Raw genomic sequence first — 19,159 nt, forward strand, 5'->3', positions numbered from 1 at the left:
CATCCTTTCAAGTGATACTTTGTATCTAGAATCTAATGGATATACTAACTAATAGAGTTCTTATTGATAAAGCCTATTTATGCCTTCATAGCAGAATATACTATACTGGTATGTTAACACAAATATGCATAAATATTGCATGATATTGTTATGAATAGCAGAAAGTTTACATTATGCAACCTCATATAGATTTAAAATAATCACTGTCTGACATGAAATTCCTTTGCGAAAATAGCAAATTATATTGCGTTCATTTCACAGATTGCCTTTTATGTTCTAACAAGTGCCTAAACGAAGGGTAAATGTCTGTTTTTGCGAAGAACTCCTCAGAAACAGCCTTGTACATAGCTTCAGTGAGATGGACTCCATCCCAGTTAATGTACTCAGAAGGGTCTGTGCAAGATGTTGAAAATATTGAACCACAGGGTGCTAAGATGTTAAAGTTGTATTCACCAGGACCTGCGCCGCAACAAGCTTTGAACGGGTGGTTGATGCCATAGTCTCCTCGATTCTTCACAACATTTCGGTAGGCATTGTCGTAATCTGCATAGGCAATAACAGCATCTGGAAACTCTTTTCTCAAGCCTGCCAGATTTTGTCGGAAGATATTGTTGTGAATGGTGCTGAGGTTATTCACGCTTCTGACGCATCCGATTTCGTCCCTGTCAGTAACGTTATACGTTTCCATGGAAAACGCTAGGCACCCCGTTGCCGGCAGACCTTGAGCTATGACATACTTAGCACCCATCTTTAGCAATGCCTGTATTTCATTATCACAGTAGTGTTCATATCAGCTGACAGTTAAAATAATTCTGTACTATTTGCAATTATAAGGTACTCCCTCCGCATCTTTTTAGTTTATCTGCAATCTATTCTAAAATGCAATTTTCAGTTTTCAACGATAGTAAAAAATAATCTTTAATATTTGGTCGAAAACAATCAATTCAGTCATTAAAAGTCATAAGTTGACAACTAAAAACAGACGAAACGAGTAAAATTTGTAAATCAGTTCTAACAACTTTAGCACATAACCGTTACGGTCCCACCTAATTAAATATCTGTTTAGTTTTGTGCATATGGTATTCTTGGACGGTTTATGTAATACCAGTAAGAGCCAATTAGTTGGGAATAAAAATAAATGATGGTGCATGCATGAACCGTAAATGGTCAACACGGATGTTAATTGTTTTTAGGTGGTAGTAATTTACCTGTAGAAACCGAGTAACTCTATCAATCGTAAGATTTCGAATAATATCATCCGGAACCGTACTCGTCAGACTATACGCATAATCATTAACCCCGATTTCCCCGACCCAGACGAGCGCCTCGTCGAACACCGCCCCGCATTTTTGTGGTGTGGTCGACAAATTCCTACACCCCCGGCTCCCCAAAAACTCCGCAAACCAATCCAACTGATTTCTCAGCGACTTGGGAGTGAAGAACAGAGGCACATTATTTTTCAGAAAGAAATCGAGCTCGATCGCAGTTGCACCCGCCACAGCAAAGTTGACGCCGTGAGATCTATCAGCATCTTGATCAAGGTACGGTGGTAAATAAGGCAGGGACAATTTTTCAGCTAGGAAATCGACGACTAATCGTCCATCGGAGTATCTGTTCGTGGGGTGGTGAAAGAATGTGTTGCCGTAAGGGGGGTTGGAGGCGAATCTGAATGTGGCTAAGGTGGTGAGTGATTTTGTGTTGCCAGTGTCTGTGAAAGAGTCTCCGAATGCGTATATTTTTGTGAAGGGACTTGGGTTGGTGAGATTTTGGGTTGAGGAGTGTGTGAAGGGAGAAATGAGGGCGAGGGTGAGGAGCATGAGATGGATTTGGAGAGAGCGAGACATGGTGGGAGAATTATGGGTCAATGTGTGCTCTGAATTTGGCAGATTATTGTATATTTATAGGTCGGGAGAGGATGAAATGGAATAAACTAATCTTATCAAATAAATTTTTACTAAATTAGATTTACTTATTATACAAAAGATTAATGGACTAATAATAATCTATTATGAATAGAAAACATTACATTTAATCAGGGTTTTTTCATATATATCCATATTTAAAAGAATATTTGCAAAAATACTATCATTTTCTTAAACAAATTGTAAAAACACACTATCTTTCAAAGAAAAATTACAAAAATACAGTAATTGCATCTGCAACCATATCTGCAATTTCTAGCTACTTTATATGCAATCAGAAATACAATTTTAAATTTTTTTTTGAAAATTACGTTTAGTACATAATAGATTGCAACTGATTGCAAAGGCAAGAAAAAAATAAAAACTGAACCCTTCCGGGACTAATTCTAATATCAGAAAAAAATATCAATCACCTCCTCAAACCCGATTTTTAGATTAGTGATCCATAGTAATTTATTTCTTCAAATTAATCAAGAGGGTACAATTTAAAAGGAAAATGCCGGGCACATGAAAAGTTAACTACCCATAATCAGTTCATCTCCAGTAGCCATGAACCTGCCTAGCCCTCCGCATTCTTGTCATATTCCAGACTTCTCCACCAAAAGACGTTGTAGTTTATTATTGACAGCACTTGTATTAAAGCGAAATTGTGCATCTTTTCAGAGTTATCAAATGAAATCAAACTTTTATGCTCTCTTCTTTTCTTACCTTACAAGTAATTCCCCATTTCAACTTTATATACTTACATTTTCATTCATCAACTCATTCATTTGGTTAGGGCTTAAGAGATGTCTAATGTTTCTAGAGGAATTGCTGGTGTGGTCCCCGATTCACTTCAGACACATACTAATCTCAATGTGATTTTGCAAGTTGCTGATGAAATTCAAGCCGAGGATCCTAATGTTGCTCGAATTTGTAAGTTGTTAAATCGTATCGTCGTTGTGTTTTCTCGTGATTAGTTAGTTATTTAAGTTGTTGAAAGTGAAATTATGCGGTGAGAGAACTTGGATTGTGTTAAGGACTAAATAGGTGAATACTTGCTACAGTTTTGTATCTGATTGTATGTGTGATAATTTCGGACTATTTGATCATAAAAAGTGACATCACCTAAAACTTAAGTTGTGACGAGTTTTGACTTGTGTGAAGTTAATGAAATGTAGGTGGTGGTAATACAAGTCTAAAAATTCTAATAGATGTTAATTATGTTATGATTGTTTACCGGAGCATAGTGAAATCCGACATACAGTTACGTGTCATGAATTCTGGTTTTGTAGTTTTGTTTTTATGAATGTTTTGTGTTTTTCTGTGATTTAAGTGCAGAAATGTGAGATAACAATATAAATTGGAGAGATGCTGAAAAGAGACAGATTCAGAGAGAGAGAGAGAGATCAGATATAGAGTAGAAGTTTAGAGAGAGAGAGAGAGATCAGGTAACAAAACATCTAAAACTGAAAAATGACAGACATGTATAGTCAGCAAATGCACAATGCACATCAATACTAGAAACACAAATGTAGTAAACGACACAAATACCCCTGCACATATTACTATTACTGCATTACTATATTTACTATACTAGAGCAATCCTGATATTATGTTTGCGTGATATCAGTTTTATAATGGTTCAAGCTAGGTGAGTTGTTCTATAATTTATAATGTTGAATAATAGATACAGGTGTCATCACAAGAGTACCCAAGAATGCATTGCTTTGTTTATTTGCAGATTAATTTTTTATTTTTTTTTGCCAATGGTACTTGAATTTAGTGTGTGAGCAAGCATACTACATGGCACAACGTTTGGACCCTAACAGTGATGGCAGAGGTGTTCTACAATTTAAGGTCGGCCTAGTGTCTTTAATAAAGGTATAGCATATACTTGTCTTAAAAAGTAGAAGTAGTTTGTGGCATAAAAGAAAAGTTTTTGTTAGTGGCAAAAATGTCTTTTTCCTTTGTCCTCTTTCATTTGAAATTGGAGATGTGGATTTACTTATTACAGAAACAACTTGCTAAAAAAGACGGGGCTCGATTTGATCGAAATCATGATGCTGAGCGCTTGTGGGATTTTTATCAAAAATATAAGAGGCGGCACAGGTTGGATGATATTCAGAGAGAGGAACAAAGATACCGTGAATCTGGCACCTTTGGTGCCAACCTGGGGAAGTATGTCTCAACAATGAATTCAATATAATCAACTTGTATGGTGACGGATTGAATTTCTATGAACTCAAATTTTATAAGGATATGGTAGAATATTGTTGAAATCCTAACCTATATTTCTGGGATATTTGTATACTGTTCCAATTGTTTCCGTAACTAGAACTTAAGAAATGACTTCTTACCATCAGTTGTAGTGGAACATCTAAAATCTGTACTCAGTTTGATTAATAAGTATGTGTAAATTTGGTTGGGAATTACTTATGGGAATGATTACTCAGTTTCCGTAACTAGAACTTAAGAAATGACTTCTTACCATCAGAAAGTTTCAGTGATGGTAGGCACACAGAGGAAATGATTGTTCCTGTGAGCTTACAAATACTTTTTTATTTGTTATAATTTTTAAAATAGCTTAATGTTATGTTCAAAAGAAGTGCTTGGTGCTGTTGATGCTTTCCCAACCCCAAACCAAAGCCACAACTTGTTCAGCGTCATACTTTTAGAAAATATAATGAATCACAACTGCAACAATAACTATTAGTGGCTCTTTGCAACTAATTACATTATCTTCCAGAGATTTAAACCAAAACAATAGATTATATTGGATTTACAGTATCTTTGCATTAAAAATGTAATTTCTGGAGGTAGGAATATTAGAGCTAATAATAGGAAATAAATAGAAACAAAATTGAAAAATCGAAATGTTTGGAAAACTGCAAGTCATTTAATTTGCACATACATATCTCATGTAAATATAATAGATTGAATATTTTGTTTAAGTAACATCAATTTCAAACATTTATAGTGCATAAATATAACTTACGATGCAAATTGGTTGTTTGGTGCCTATTTGACTATAAAGCTACAATAACCATTTATTAGCTACAATTCTGCGTAGCTTGTATTGCTGTGGCTCTTGCGTGGGTGGTATGGTTCTGGTCATGAATCATTTTCTTGCTCATCCTTCCACTTCTACCTATACCTCATAGGTTCGAGTTGTTTAACGATTAAGTTTCATGTGTACAATTTTTGCTTTCATGTCTTAAATGATATTTGAGTTAAGTGCACGTCATCCAAACAAACTAACAGGTTTCCTTCTTTATTAGTTCTTGTTCTTTTTTCCTAAAATGGATGGTTTAGCTCTAGATTCCACCCATGCTTACATGACTTACGATATGTAGGAAGTGGCGATGCCATAGGAAAAAATAAGTTTTCTTCTCTTGGTTACCATTTATCTATTTGTCATTTTCATTTGACCTGCCAGTGATTCCTTTTTTCAGCTTGGGACTAAGATCTAATGATTCAAAAAAGGCATTGTCCACCTTGCTGGCCCTTGTGGAGGTTATGAAGTCACTAAGCAATGATGCACGTCCAGATGGTGTGGGACGACTTATAACTGAAGAGGTATTCCTTTTTCTTTCTAGTTATTTCTTTTGTGTAGCTCATGTGCATGAAACATTGCCATAAGTTCTCTTTCTGCATTCCATATTAACTTGTAGCATGTATGTTGTTTTTCCACTTGTGGTTGTAGCTGTAGGGCCTACAGTTTATATAACTACTTTCTCTTCTTCATGCTTGAGAGGCCAATTTTACAATTTACAATCACCAATTATATGCAAATATGTACGTAGCCTGTGTTGTTGATCTGATGTGCTCAATGACTCGGAACATGCCGCTTCGATAGAAGTTGTTTCTCTAACTTAATTTTTCATTTTGTATGTTTCCTCACTCTAGCTCTATCTTTATTTGATTCACTACAGTTAAGAAGACTGAAAAAAATGGATGCAACTTTATCAGAGGAGTTGACACGTTACAATATTGTTCCTTTGGAAGCATCATCCATAACGAATGCCATCGGGGTTTTCCCAGAAGTACGTATATGATTTATCCTGAAGATGTTAAGTTTTTCACTATTCTTTGTTCATGTTCCTTAGGCTGTCATTATAGTTTACCTCTGGCCCAGTCTCAGTTACTGTCCTCTGGTAACTTTATAATTGTCTCTTTTGGATGTGTATCTTTTTGTCTATAGTTCTTTCCTTTAACCTCTCATATGTTGATATATAAAGGTTAAGGGTACAATATCTGCCATCAGATATACCAATCAGTTTCCTCGGCTTCCAAACGATCTTGAGATTTCCGGACGACAAGAACTAGACATGTTCGATCTCCTGGAATATGTGTTCGGTTTCCAGGTTGGGGTTTGCATTTTAATTTCATCTCTTCTCCTGTTTGAATGCTATTAGTTTTGATTAACGGTTGTCAAGTCGTAAGTTTCGTATCAACAATTAACAATTAATAATCTAAAACTCTCCTCCGACTTCTATATTTCTGTAGTATGCTGTTATTCTTCACATCTTGTATATAAGTTTTGTACTCTTATATGGATGTCTTCAGTACTATTGGAGATCAAAGTGACAGTAATCACTGCCATGTATGTTTCTAATATATCCTGATGATTCGTATTTTCGTAACGCCGTATTGAATATGCTCTCACACGTCATAATGTTTATTCTATTCATCAAGGGACACAAATGGAATTTCATTTCCTCATTTTTTCTAACGACGACATCACACTGCACTATCCCACATGCTTTACTCTGTGTATTAATCAAACTTCTTTTAACTTTTTCACCTTTCCTTTTCAATTTTTCATCTTAAATTACTTTTTAATTTGTATATATATTACTAATGTCGTTGAATATGTATTTTCTAACATACTCTTTATATATTGGTGTTTACGAGGCATTATGTTTACTTTGTAGATTGATACTTCTGATCATTTATAGCCAAATATTACAAATTACAGGTTCTAATTTGTTAAGTAAAATCTCTCGCTATATATTTAGTATATTTTGTTAACTTATATATTATCTCCATTTCCACTGATTTTCCTAATCCAAAATAAATTTTAATTTTCTTGTAGATAGGCATAAATTTATTCTTTTAAATAAAATCCTCAAAAACCCAATATACCATGATCTTACATGATTTTATATTTTTGAGTAAAGTGCACTCTGTGTACTTTACTCAAGACATCACTTGTAATACTGTAATTCAAAATTGAGCACTTGTAATATCAATTTTCGTATTTCATTACATTTTGTTGCATTCCGTAAATTTGGGTTAATTCCGTTGATAATTTAGAGAGTAAAGTGCTCTTTGTGTACGCAATTTACTTAAAGTGTATTTTGTGTACTCGCACTTTACCGTAAATTTTCAACTAGAGTATTGCAAGTGATGTTTTTGAGTAAAGTGCGAAGACACAAAGTGCACTTGACTTCTTAAATTACTAACGGAGTTAATCCAAATTAACGGAATACAACAAAGTGTAATGAAATACAAAGATTGATATTGCGAGTGCTCGATTTTGAACTATAGTATTACTAATGGTGTCTTGAGTAAAGTAGAAGTACATAAAATGCACTTTACTCTATATTTTTTTATGAAATGACGCTGTAATCAGACATCTTAATTAGTTTTTCTTATCCGTTTTTCTTGTTTATTTTCTTTTTGATTTTTTTATCAGTTTATTTTCTACAAATGCTATTTGTAATGTTTCATCTAACTATTCTCTTACTTCTAATATTAAAATAACGTAGTTATTTATTACATATCTCAAGATAAATTTTTGTAAGTTTGTATCTCAACCTTTTAAAAGCCATGTAACCAATGTTTATAATTATGTAATACAAATAATTGTGTATAATATTATTTATAATATAATTACTTTGATATAGTGTTACATATTTTAGAAGTAGTTATTATCTAGAAAGCAGCAAACTGTAGGCCACAATTTAAGTATTTGGTAAATGGATAAATGTAAGAATGTCTATTTATTGTGAGTCCTACTACTAACATATCTTTTCTAGTGCTTTGTAGTTTTTGAATATGTATTATGTCCTAATTATATATATATAATTTGTGATAATTGATTATCTTTGTCGTGGAATGAGGTAAAATCAATGGGTATTTAGTGATTAATTCAATGGGGATTCCTTTTAACTATCTGATAATGTATGTGTCTTAAAGACAACACTATTATGTTTTTAATTAAAAAGACATATGATTATTAATGATTATGTTCTATTGGTTATTCTTCATCAATTTATTGTGTCTTTATTAACTGTGATAAAAATGTGCGATTAAGAAATGTCCTTGGAATATGATATGCATTCTCTATCTCTTAGTATGTACATAGAAATGAGATTATTTGTACAGTATCAATATTTCTTAAGGTACTTAGCTGAGTATTATTATTAAGGGACAATGATAATACATTAAGACAAGTGTGTTTTGTTAACTGATGATCACATCTCATTGATCATAGGTATAGTAATACTAAAATCAGATCAAGCACATGTAAATTAATATACATGGTGTCGAATAGACCCCATGTGAGATTCTACATGTTTGAAGTGTTATAAGTGAATCTCACAGTGAAAATGATGTAATGGTCCTTAGACTTTAAATCGGCATATTTCTATACGAGAATCAATATACTTTTATTACATTAAAAGTAACCCGTGACCCTATACTGATAAAGTGTATTTCAGGTAGTGATTTGAAAAGCATAATCTACTCATTGATCAACAAAACCTGTATTAAATTACGAAGATGATGGCATATTACATGCCTCGATTTTAATATATAATATATCGTTAAAGGGATTATATTACATTATGCATTCTTCACGTTTGATCGGATCACCGATTTAATTATTATTACTTGGGTAGCAACGATGTATTACCAGATGCCGCTCATTGTTTATAATTATAATATGAAATATTAAAATATTAAATTATTGCCAACGTAATAATAACCTAAAGGGTCACCAAAAGATTGCTTGGTGGAATATTTAATTAAGTTCGAAAGGGAAAATAATTTTTTGGTCACCCAACTTATTGTGTCTTTAGAAATCTACCACTCAACTATAATTTTTTTTCTTTTACTCACTAATGTTAGGTTCAGATTTTTTTTAATCGCTAACGTCAGGATCAGATTTGGTAATTGGTATTATGTTAACTTTAATAATATGAAGTATGTTTATATCTTTATATATAACATTAATAACATAAAATGAGCCAGTAAAAAAATTAAAATCGAGAAAAAGTTGTAATGAGAATTCTAGAAATTCATGAAATCATCAATCTGGAATCAATGAATTCAAACAATTCATCTTTCCTAATAAAATAAAGTCTAATTTAATGATGCAATGCAATATTTTCCAGTATTAAGATTTCAATCGACTTGTTCAGTCCTAGATCCCTCTCAAATTTTGTCTTCCTGAATCTTAATAACTTTAACTTATTACAATTATTAAGATAAAGAAATCATTTGAGAGGAAATTTTATCTTCGATGATTGTCCTTTATATTGCATTATTTTCCAAGTATTAAAGTTACAATTGACTTGTTCACTTTAACATCCCTCTCAAATTAAATTTATCTTTCTATTTTTCTATAGCATTCGTCCTTATTTTTTTATAATAGACAATCATAGAATTTCTTAACCTTGATTTGAGATTTATATGATATCTAAATTGGTGGTTGAACTCCATAAAAATATAGTACACTTGACTTGATTTTGCTTGAGAATTTATTGTAGATGATAACTCTAATTAAGATTAAGATTAAGGTTAAAATTTGTTTTTGTCTCCCCCATATATATATATATATATATATATATATATATATATATATATATATATATATATATATTCTCTTTTGGCTGATTAAGCTGGCTACGTTGTATAAGATAATAAACATAAACCCTAGAAACCAAGAAGAAATAATACTCTACAATATTATGCACGAATAAAATATCATCTTTTGTATAAATCCTGCGTGGGGTTTTGATAAATTCTGGTCTTTATGATTTTATTATATTGTTTCTGTTGCGTATTGATGCTCGAAACCCTTCACTATCTTCTTAAAAAAAGATAATAGAAATATTATCCTAGTCTGTTCATGTTACACTGGACTGTTCCATTGGCATGTTTGTGCTGATTTGGTTAAGTAATTAAGGAGTAACGAAAAGCTGGTGTAGATGTTAAAACATGTTTTATTAATGTATTCTTAGCTGATTTTTTGTCGTGACATCTGTTGACACTACGTTAGGTGCTTCTTAGATAGCTAGTAATATCTTGAACTATGGAACCTCTTCAAACTACATATGTGCCTTTGGCAATTCAAATTCTGTCCGAAATCATCTGAAGTGGACATTCGCTTATCCGGGTTTTAGCTTCTTAAAAAATAGAGCCATGCATCTGTCGTACTAATTGCTTGGCCCGCTCAAACGAAAATGATTGTTGCATCATATCTTCAGGTTAGAATTTATTATTGGTATCCGGGAACATACTTAAGTACTTATTCCCTTGTACCTTTCTGGGTCTTTTTTATATAGTCCTCATATGTATGATTGTATAGTTCATTGTTTTGGTTTCAAAATGTGCTCCTTATTATCTTTCCATGGGTTGATGCAAGAAAAATAGTCTGATATTAGTCCATTATAATCAGGCTTGGTTACTTGACTCGATATTTGTATATTTTGTGTCTATTTATGTAACATCCCACATTGGTTAGATAAAGAGTATATGGATCCTATATAAGCACAAGCAAATAACTAATGTATACCAATTTGCTAGCACTTTTGGGCCGATCTGTGGTGGGTTGTTGGGTCTGGTATGCATTTTACTGTGGGTTTGGTTCGGCCGGAAGTGCAAAGGCACTGCCCGGGTTTCGTAAGTTTGATTGTTGACTAGATAAAGAGTATTTGGATCCTTTATAAGCACAAGCAAATGACTAATGTATACCAATTTGCTAGCACTTTTGGGCCGACCTGTGGTGGGTTGTTGGGTCCTGTATGCATCTAGTTGTGGGCTTGGGATGTTATAGTTTACTTGCTATAATGCGAAAACAATTTAATGCCAACTGATATACCATCTACTTTCGTTCTGTGCATCGTGTAAAAGTTTTTTGTTTGCAGAAAGACAATATAAAGAATCAACGTGAGAACGTTATACTGATAATTGCAAATGCACAATCAAGAGTTGGCATACCTGCGGAATCCGATCCTGTAAGTACAAATTTAGTCAAACATCAGATTACAATTTTATAACGAGTTTGCCTCTTATGTCCCACTTCTTTAATTACATGAGTTCTAGTTTATATAGCTTCTAGTACTTACCTAACAATCTTTTCCAACGGCAGATTATAGACGAAAAAGCTGTTACAAAAGTTTTCTTGAAAGTCCTGGACAACTACATTAATTGGTGCAAATATTTGCGGATACGGCTTGTATGGAATAGGTATTGTGAACATTCTGTTGCTCTACAAAGACATATATCCCTTTCTAATTTTCATTGTTTACAACAGTTTGGAAGCAACCAACAGGGACAGAAAGCTTTTTCTTGTATCCCTTTACTTTCTCATATGGGGGGAGGCTGCCAATGTTCGTTTTCTGCCTGAATGCATTTGCTATATATTTCACCATGTAAGCCCTTCGAATTATGGTTGTTCTTCTACTCATGCTTTTTCCTTTCAGATTGTTGCATGCTTGTTCAAGTTGTGTGCTATCATTGCCACTTTCAAATTCTACTTTCCATTACACCAAGTCGAAATCCTTATGGTGTTCATTTGAGTATGATATGTGAAATAAGTCACTTTAAATTGAAGTAGATGTAAAAAGCTTTTATCCTGACTTCCGAGCTTTGACGAAATGGTATGTATGTGCTTGAAATAGATACCATGTATGTGCTTGATATTTTGTATGTGCATCCTTAAAATTGATTTACCGGATCTGCATTTGTTGCTTAAATAGATGATGTGTTAAGGATCAAAATGCGGCTCCTACCGAACTGTTTATGACATGCAAAACATCTGTATGTTTGTACTTCAATATGCTGGCTATACTTGGTTGTGTAGATGGCAAGGGAGCTGGATGCAATCTTAGATCATGGAGAAGCTAGTCCTGCTGCCAGCTGTATTGGTGAAGACAATTCAGTCTCTTATCTTCAGCAAGTCATATCTCCAATATACAAAGTAATATCAAAGGTAAGGAATCTTTTCATGGTTACACTATAAATAATGTGAGCAACATTTTGATTGAGGATGGTACAAGAAAGATAAATATTAGACACACAAAGTCTGTTAAAAAATATCCTCACAACACAAGTATTTTCTAGGTAGTTTAATGATGTTTAAAATAAATAATGTTACTGTAATCCAATTGCTTTGTATTTTGAAGTTTTCGAGGTCTCGTACTCTCGTTTGTTTCATTGTCACTCAGATATGAAACTGTAAGTACCTCGGAACCTTAATGAGTTACTAGGATTGGTTGGCTAGTCTATGAGTTGGAAAAGGAACTTCAACTTCTAAAGTATTTAAAATTGAACTATAACTTGAGAGCTTAGTATTTAAAATATCTCTCCCACAATTTCTCTAACTTATCCTCTACTAATAAAATAATTATTTATTATATTAATTTATTTATTACAAGTTTAGATTATTAGAATATAATTCCAACAATCTTCCCCTTTATCTAAATTTAGCTTAGCTTCTATGCCCGTCTGGCAAGTTCTTCGGTGCCCATCTGAATATCTTTATTGGCCCGTATGACCTTTTAAACTGAGCCCGTATGGCTATTTTGTTTTGCCCGTATGGCTACGTCTTCATCAGCCCGTGTGGCTTTTTAATGTTGTATTCTACAACACCTTCGTCAACCTGTTTGTCTCATGCAATTCATCTAGCCCGTATGGCTTTCAACCCATTTGGTTTTCAACTTAGCTCGTATGGCCCTTCTTATTTGCCTATCTGGCACATCTTGTTTGTCCATCTGGCACACTTGTTTTCCCATTTGGCCTTTTTTTTTCCTTGCCCATCTGGCACTTTTATTTGCCCGTCCGGCACTTTCCGTGTTTGCCCGTCTGGCACGTTCACCTCCATTTGATTTTACCGGAAAATAGAGAACACAACTCCCCCCGTGATTCTCTCGACTTCAAAAATCATTGCATTCCAAGCAAAATATCTCTCTCAGACATGTTCACCTCTATATCATTTTCTGCCTTCAGCTAGCTTCTCCGGCAATGCCTCGCCTTTCACGGCAGCCCCCACTACACATGCATCCCATACTACACATGCAGCTTTGCCACCATCCTTTTGCAACGCCTACCTGAAACTATCTCATCACACACTTATTCTGCGGCTCCACCACCAGCAGCGGCTTCACCACCGCCTGACGGCGGAACAACAAAACCTCTCTCTGATGCCATGTTGAAATCAAATTACAAAACTCATAACTTCAAATTAAACAAGATGAATATATATATAGACTCATGATCAAATAGAAACCACTCTTAAAATAAAAACTAGAAACCAATACAAGTTAATGATATTATCAGTACAATTTAGTGATATTCTCTTTAGGATTTAGTGATCAGTGTTGCAAGAATTAGTGAAAACTTGCAGAAACCGCCCAGAATCTCCATATATGTTCCAAAAACTGCTCAAAATTTTTAGATTTGTTCACGTTTTTGATTCAGATGGTGGTGACGATGGTGGAGATGGTGGAGGTGAAGGTGGAGATGGAGGAAGGCTGATTGTAGCGAAGGTGTGGGCGATTTGAAATAGGGGGTTGGAGCTTTGCCGGAATAGTGGCGGCTCCACCGCGTTTTGGAGTTGAGCCGAGGTGGAGAAAGAAGTATGAACGGGGCCGAAGGAGGTTGAAGAAGCGACTAAGATGGGGTTGGTGAAGATGGAGGTAGAGATTGTGTTGTTAGAGAAATAATGGAGGTGGAGATGGAGGGGCGGGCGGCATAAAGGTGGTGGTGGGTATGGAGGAGGTTACGACGGAGGCGGTGGCAGTGGCGGATGTGGAGGTGGGGTTGGTGAAGATGGAGGTGGGGTGGGTGAAGATGGAGGTGGAGATGGAGTTGTTTAAGAATTTAGTGGTATTTGCTTTAGGATTTAGTGATATTTCAGCTTGGTTTTTAGTTTCTAGAATAAGAAGGTTTCTATTGGAGTAACACTCTATATATATATCTCTGTGTGTGTGTGTGTGTGTACAAGAGCAAATGATCTTCAAAGACTACATTGTATTTTTTCTGATATGTTAAAAGCGATACATCACATAATGTATAAAGGCTACCCAACAAAGTGATAGCAACTAACCAGTGTCCATCAGAAACTAAATTCTACTATTCCACGATCCTAAAAACACTCATTACCAATCCAATACTCTCCCACAATTTCTCCAACTTATCCTCTACTAATAAAACAATTATTTATTATACTAATTTATTTATTACAAGTTTAGATTATTAGAATATAATTCCAACAAGTTATCTAGTTAACCCATCGTTTTTTCAAGTTACGTAGTGATTATATATTATTTGATTTAGTTTACCAAAATTAAGTATGTAACTAATTGGTTACACAGTGGTTGAACCAAACACTTACAGTAATATTCCTGGAACTGTGAGCAGTAACTTGCCTTCATGATGAACCATTCTAGGTGCCATCATGTCTTGATTTGGGGTGTACAGTATACTGAACTGGTGTAGGATTAAGGCTTAGTTGCGTGGAGTTTTCATTTATGATGTTTAAAGAAACTTATCAGTGTTTTTCTTTTTGACTGTTGGTGCATGTTGGCAAGTTTTATAATGTTATCTAGGCTAGCCGCTCTCTCTATGTACTAATTATTTGCAAAAAGAAAATGCACAGGAAGCTGAAAGAAACAATAATGGGAAAACTGCACAGTCAGAATGGAGAAACTATGATGATTTCAACGAAAACTTCTGGTATTTGTCTTAATTCCTCGTAACATTTAAATTCTCTTAAAATTGTGCACAGTTTAACATATTATTGTCACTTTATCCGTCTGCAGGTCATCCGATTGTTTTAAGTTAAATTGGCCTATGAAGAAGGGTTCAACTTTTCTTTTGGAACCTAAAAAGAGGAAAATGGTTCGTTTCTGATTACCAATTTTTAATGATGTATGCAGATTTGTTGGTTACTTTAGCCATTCATGGGGTGATGGTCATGACGATCACAATTTGGGAAAAGATGGCCCCAAATCTCAGTCTTGTAGAAGATGGCCCCTGAATACCATTTAGTGACGACAGATCGTGTAGCGTTTTGCCTTTCAGGGCAAAATGCTATTTTGTGTAGCGTTTCAACGGTTGAACACCATCTTGTCGAGCGTTTAACTTCCAAAACGCTACATCATGTAGCGTTTTCTATTCAACCCTAAAATGTTTTTTAAGTATAAATTAATCATTCTAAAACCCAACGGTGAACCTGAAAATATTAACAACCATTAAATTACTTTATTAAACTGGTTCATCGGCTTTAGGGCCTCACGGCCTTAAAGCCTCGAATTAATTAGGTTTAGGGGCCCTAAACCTCCATCCTAAACCCTAAGCGTCGGTCAATTTAATTTCAAATATAAATTAATCATTCTAAAACCAAAATATGAACCCTAAAATATTAACAACTGTTAATTTACATTCCAATTATTATTTTATTAAACCGGTTCCTCAGCTTTAAGGCCTCACGGCCCTAAAGCCTCGAATTAATTAGGGTTTAGGCTCGAGGGTTTAGGGCCTCCTAAACCCTAACCGCCGGTCAATTTAATTTCAAGTATAAATCAATCATTCTAAAACTCAAATATGAACCCTAAAATATTAACGACTATTAATTTATGTTCCAATTATTACTTTATTAAACTGGTTTCTCGGCTTTAGGGCCGTGAGGCCCTAAAGTCTCGAATTAATTAGGGTTTAGGTCCTAAACCCTAACCGTTAGCCAATTTAAATTCAAGTATAAATTAATCATTGTAAAACCCAAATGTGAACCCTAATGTCAGCCAATTTAATTTATATATTTTTTTTAAAGTTTAAAACACAACTTTAAGTTGTGTTTTGGGTGCAAAACGCAACTTCAATGTGGGTCACCAAAATTATTTTTAAAGAGGAAAAAAGCAAAAAAAAGAGCAAAATTGTCCAACTCAACATTATGTTGCATTTTGGTAGTTTATAAGTAAACGCCACACGATAATATGTCTCTTCGTGATATTCAGGGCCATTTTTTGGGGTTATGTTATTGGGGCATTATAACTCTAAATTATGATATTTGGGACCTTTTTTCCCATTCATGTGCATTATTGCTGAAGATAAAGATGCACTTAGAATAGTTTTACCAACAAAAAAAGAGGAGCTGTTTATTTGAAAAACTGATATTTTTTGTTTGGACATGAACCTCTTATTATTTGTAGAACATTGCCCTGATATCCAATAGGGTTTGCTGGCTATAAGCCGACTTAAATTCTGACGATGTTTGAATATTATATCAGTGCTGACTGAAAGTGTTTTTTATTTTTATTTTGTTACAATTTTAAGCTCCGCCAAGACTAAGAGGCAGGCAATATGCATAGATTGGTCCAATGGCATTGTATTACCATGTACACATATACCAATGTGCAATATTTTTTTTCAAGTATCTTTCAGCACATGCAAATTTTTCATGTTGGTAGTAAATTTTGGCGGTGTTATTGCTTGAATTTTGAAATATTTTTTTACCAAAGATTTTATCTATTCTTTTCTGGAACATCAAATTATAAGTTTTATCTTAAGATGATTAAGATATGCATTAGAAGTATCTGGTGGCACCATATAACTTTTTGCTTTTGAAGATTTTTGCGAAAAAGTAAAAATCATATACAAATGATTGGACACTGGTAAATTAACAGTTCTCTTGCATCTTCATTCTGACTTATATTTTACGATTCTTGCAAAATTGAAACCAATCTGGCAGACTTGGACAAGCACATTCGTCGAGCATCGAACCTTCTTACAGTTATATTGTAGTTTCCATCGTCTATGGATATTTTTGGCTGTAATGTTCCAGGTAAAGTTTATTTTCCAGCTATGGATACTGTAGCAATCTTTCAAATTGTTCGCTGCTCAATAGATTTTTTTTTTTTTTTTGGCTGTTTGCTCTTACTTCAGGCATTGACGATTGTAGCTTTTAAAAAAGGAACAGTAAACCGTGATACATTTATAACATTGCTTAGCGTTGGTCCGACTTTCTCCATCATGAACTTTGCTGAGAGTAAGTATGCCAGGGCTTCTCCCTCTATTTTTAAATTCTATATACTGTAGGCTGACCTCATATTCTTGCTTTTAGGTTGTTTAGATGTCATCCTTATGTATGGGGCCCACAGTACTGCTGGAGCCTTGGCTATTTCAAGGCTGCTTGTTAGATTTTTCTGGGGTGCCTTGGGCTCTTTATTTGTGACATGCATATATGTGTAAGTGTATTATCTACTGTAATATGTTAGATTCTTTTACTATCCTTACCTTTACTGTCAGTTTTTGGCGTGCGTGGTTTTGCGTGCTTTTATCTTTCTTATTGATCTTATATTTTTAGCTAGCAGAAGATATTGAATAGGTTATTTTTATTGTCATTTCAGGAAAGTTTTGGACGAAAGGAGGGACTCAGATTCGTACTATTTCCGTATCTATATACTGGTATTGGGTGTTTATGCTGGTGGCCGTGTGGTATTTGCAATGCTGCTCAAACTTCCTGCAAGCCATTCTCTGTCTGAGATGTCTGATCAATCATTCTTTCAATTTTTTAAGTGGATCTATCAGGTAGGTATTATTTATTGTGCTTTGCAGGAAGGTTCATTTTAATTACTTATATGCAAGTTCCACGATGGTTACAAGATCTCTTGTCATTTTCAGGAGCGATATTTTATTGGTCGTGTTCTTTATGAAGGGACTAGTGACTACTTGAGGTCAATTTTTGCCACTTTGATGGCCTTATAATAATATTATTGTTAATTTTAGTTGTTTTTTTTGGTTTGCGTTTTTGCTTCTGGTATTTAGTTTCTCACTATAATACGATTTTCAAATTAATTTGTATGTCAGTATGGATATGTTTCTAAGTTATTTACCTTCCAATGCCAATTTTTATTTGTTTCTGATGTATCTGTTACTCTTTAGAGGGTGAAGCGGTTTGTTAAAACAAATGCGCGGATATATGGAGCTTAAAGTTTTTATTAGAACCTTGAAACTTCCCTTCACATAATTAAGAAAAGATCATCTCAACCTTGTGGATGATTCAAGTTGAAAAAGATACATCAGTGAAGGATGTCATAGTGAAATAGTCAGTTACAAATTTCTCACAAATTTTATATTCATGATGTGAAATGTCTGCTGTGGAGGAGGTATTACAAAAATTTATCACATTATTGTAAACTATCATTGTTGAACTTACCTGGTTAATTTTTTAGACAATGAGATCTGTAAACAGACTAGTAAACTTTATCCGGAATAAGTAGTTGACATTTTTATTTATGCCTTGAAGAATTCTCTGTTAACACTCAAAAGAGATATCTCAAACCTTAACTCTATAATTTTAATACAAATGGGCTAATCTGCAATTCAATTACGTGGAGCATGGCTCAATTTGATTAATGTTGAGTGGGATAAGCAGTAGGATATGATGTGTCTTTATAGTTGAACTGTTAAGAATTGTATACCAATAGCAATGTTTTTTAGGATGCACCGTCATGCTGTCAAAGGCATTGAACATAAAGAGTTCTTGGTCTTTTAATTTGTTTCAGGTATGTAATCTTTTGGTTGGTGATCTTCGCTTGCCAGTTCACCTTTGCTTACTTTCTTCAGGCAAGTCACAATGCCTTATTCTGTTAACTCCTTGGATTATCAACAAATTAAATAACATGTGCATGACATATTAGTATTATGTTTTGCAGATTAGACCATTAGTCACACCTACAAATATTATTGTGGAGCTTCCTTCGTTGGAGTACTCATGGCACGACTTAATCTCAAAAAGTAAGTTAAATCTGAATAATCTGGTATATTCGTGGTCACTTGTTCATGTACCCTTTTTATTTGGAGATAATGAATGCTGATTTTTTAATTTTTTTTTATTGAAATAACTTGTTTCTGGTTAGTGCGACGTAGTTGAATTTATTAACTAGGAATAAATTTTTTTGATATGGATGAATTATTGCTGATACCCTGTTGCTGTTGAAGGATTAAAATCCGGATACACAAGT

At 34.1% G+C, this 19,159-nt stretch overlaps 2 protein-coding genes across 6 annotated transcripts in view; one reads left to right on the plus strand and one right to left on the minus strand.

The window, feature by feature from the left end:
• Window positions 1-133: 133 nt before the first annotated feature.
• On the minus strand, window positions 134-1,864 carry LOC108224027 (GDSL esterase/lipase At3g48460). Its single transcript, XM_017398548.2, has 2 exons — window positions 1,209-1,864; window positions 134-760 (listed from the first exon to the last, which is right to left on the minus strand). Exons 1-2 carry the CDS (start codon window positions 1,842-1,844, stop codon window positions 251-253), a joined length of 1,146 nt encoding a protein of 381 aa, XP_017254037.1. The 5' UTR covers window positions 1,845-1,864; the 3' UTR covers window positions 134-250.
• Window positions 1,865-2,458: 594 nt separating this feature from the next.
• LOC108222347 (callose synthase 10) overlaps window positions 2,459-19,159 on the plus strand; it is a 40,741-nt gene continuing 24,040 nt past the window's right edge. For 3 of the 5 annotated variants that reach the window (XM_064094199.1, XM_017396268.2, XM_017396267.2), the window contains exons 1-19: window positions 2,461-2,837; window positions 3,688-3,785; window positions 3,919-4,082; window positions 5,357-5,480; window positions 5,837-5,947; window positions 6,143-6,268; window positions 11,060-11,149; window positions 11,284-11,381; window positions 11,449-11,566; window positions 11,998-12,126; window positions 14,794-14,870; window positions 14,957-15,035; window positions 16,885-16,977; window positions 17,079-17,181; window positions 17,257-17,380; window positions 17,543-17,723; window positions 17,817-17,869; window positions 18,701-18,761; window positions 18,851-18,932. In XM_064094199.1, coding sequence (XP_063950269.1) covers window positions 2,711-2,837; window positions 3,688-3,785; window positions 3,919-4,082; window positions 5,357-5,480; window positions 5,837-5,947; window positions 6,143-6,268; window positions 11,060-11,149; window positions 11,284-11,381; window positions 11,449-11,566; window positions 11,998-12,126; window positions 14,794-14,870; window positions 14,957-15,035; window positions 16,885-16,977; window positions 17,079-17,181; window positions 17,257-17,380; window positions 17,543-17,723; window positions 17,817-17,869; window positions 18,701-18,761; window positions 18,851-18,932 — 2,038 coding nt within the window. In that variant the 5' untranslated portion in view covers window positions 2,461-2,710. Of the gene's footprint in view, window positions 2,838-3,687; window positions 3,786-3,918; window positions 4,083-5,356; window positions 5,481-5,836; window positions 5,948-6,142; window positions 6,269-11,059; window positions 11,150-11,283; window positions 11,382-11,448; window positions 11,567-11,997; window positions 12,127-14,793; window positions 14,871-14,956; window positions 15,036-16,884; window positions 16,978-17,078; window positions 17,182-17,256; window positions 17,381-17,542; window positions 17,724-17,816; window positions 17,870-18,700; window positions 18,762-18,850; window positions 18,933-19,159 lie in introns of all 5 variants that reach the window. The other 2 variants (XM_064094201.1, XM_064094200.1) reach the window with 2 other exon arrangements.

The sequence above is a fragment of the Daucus carota genome, chromosome 5, assembly GCF_001625215.2.
Source record: "Daucus carota subsp. sativus chromosome 5, DH1 v3.0, whole genome shotgun sequence".
Classification (NCBI taxonomy): domain Eukaryota; kingdom Viridiplantae; phylum Streptophyta; class Magnoliopsida; order Apiales; family Apiaceae; genus Daucus; species Daucus carota.

Coding starts and splice junctions, on each gene's coding strand:
- LOC108224027 (XM_017398548.2), bottom strand. CDS start 1,844: ATGTCTCGCTCTCTCCAAATCCATCTCATGCTCCTCACCCTCGCCCTC. Junction 761..1,208: donor GAGTTACTCGGTTTCTACAG/GTAAATTACTAC, acceptor AATGAAATACAG/GCATTGCTAAAGATGGGTGC.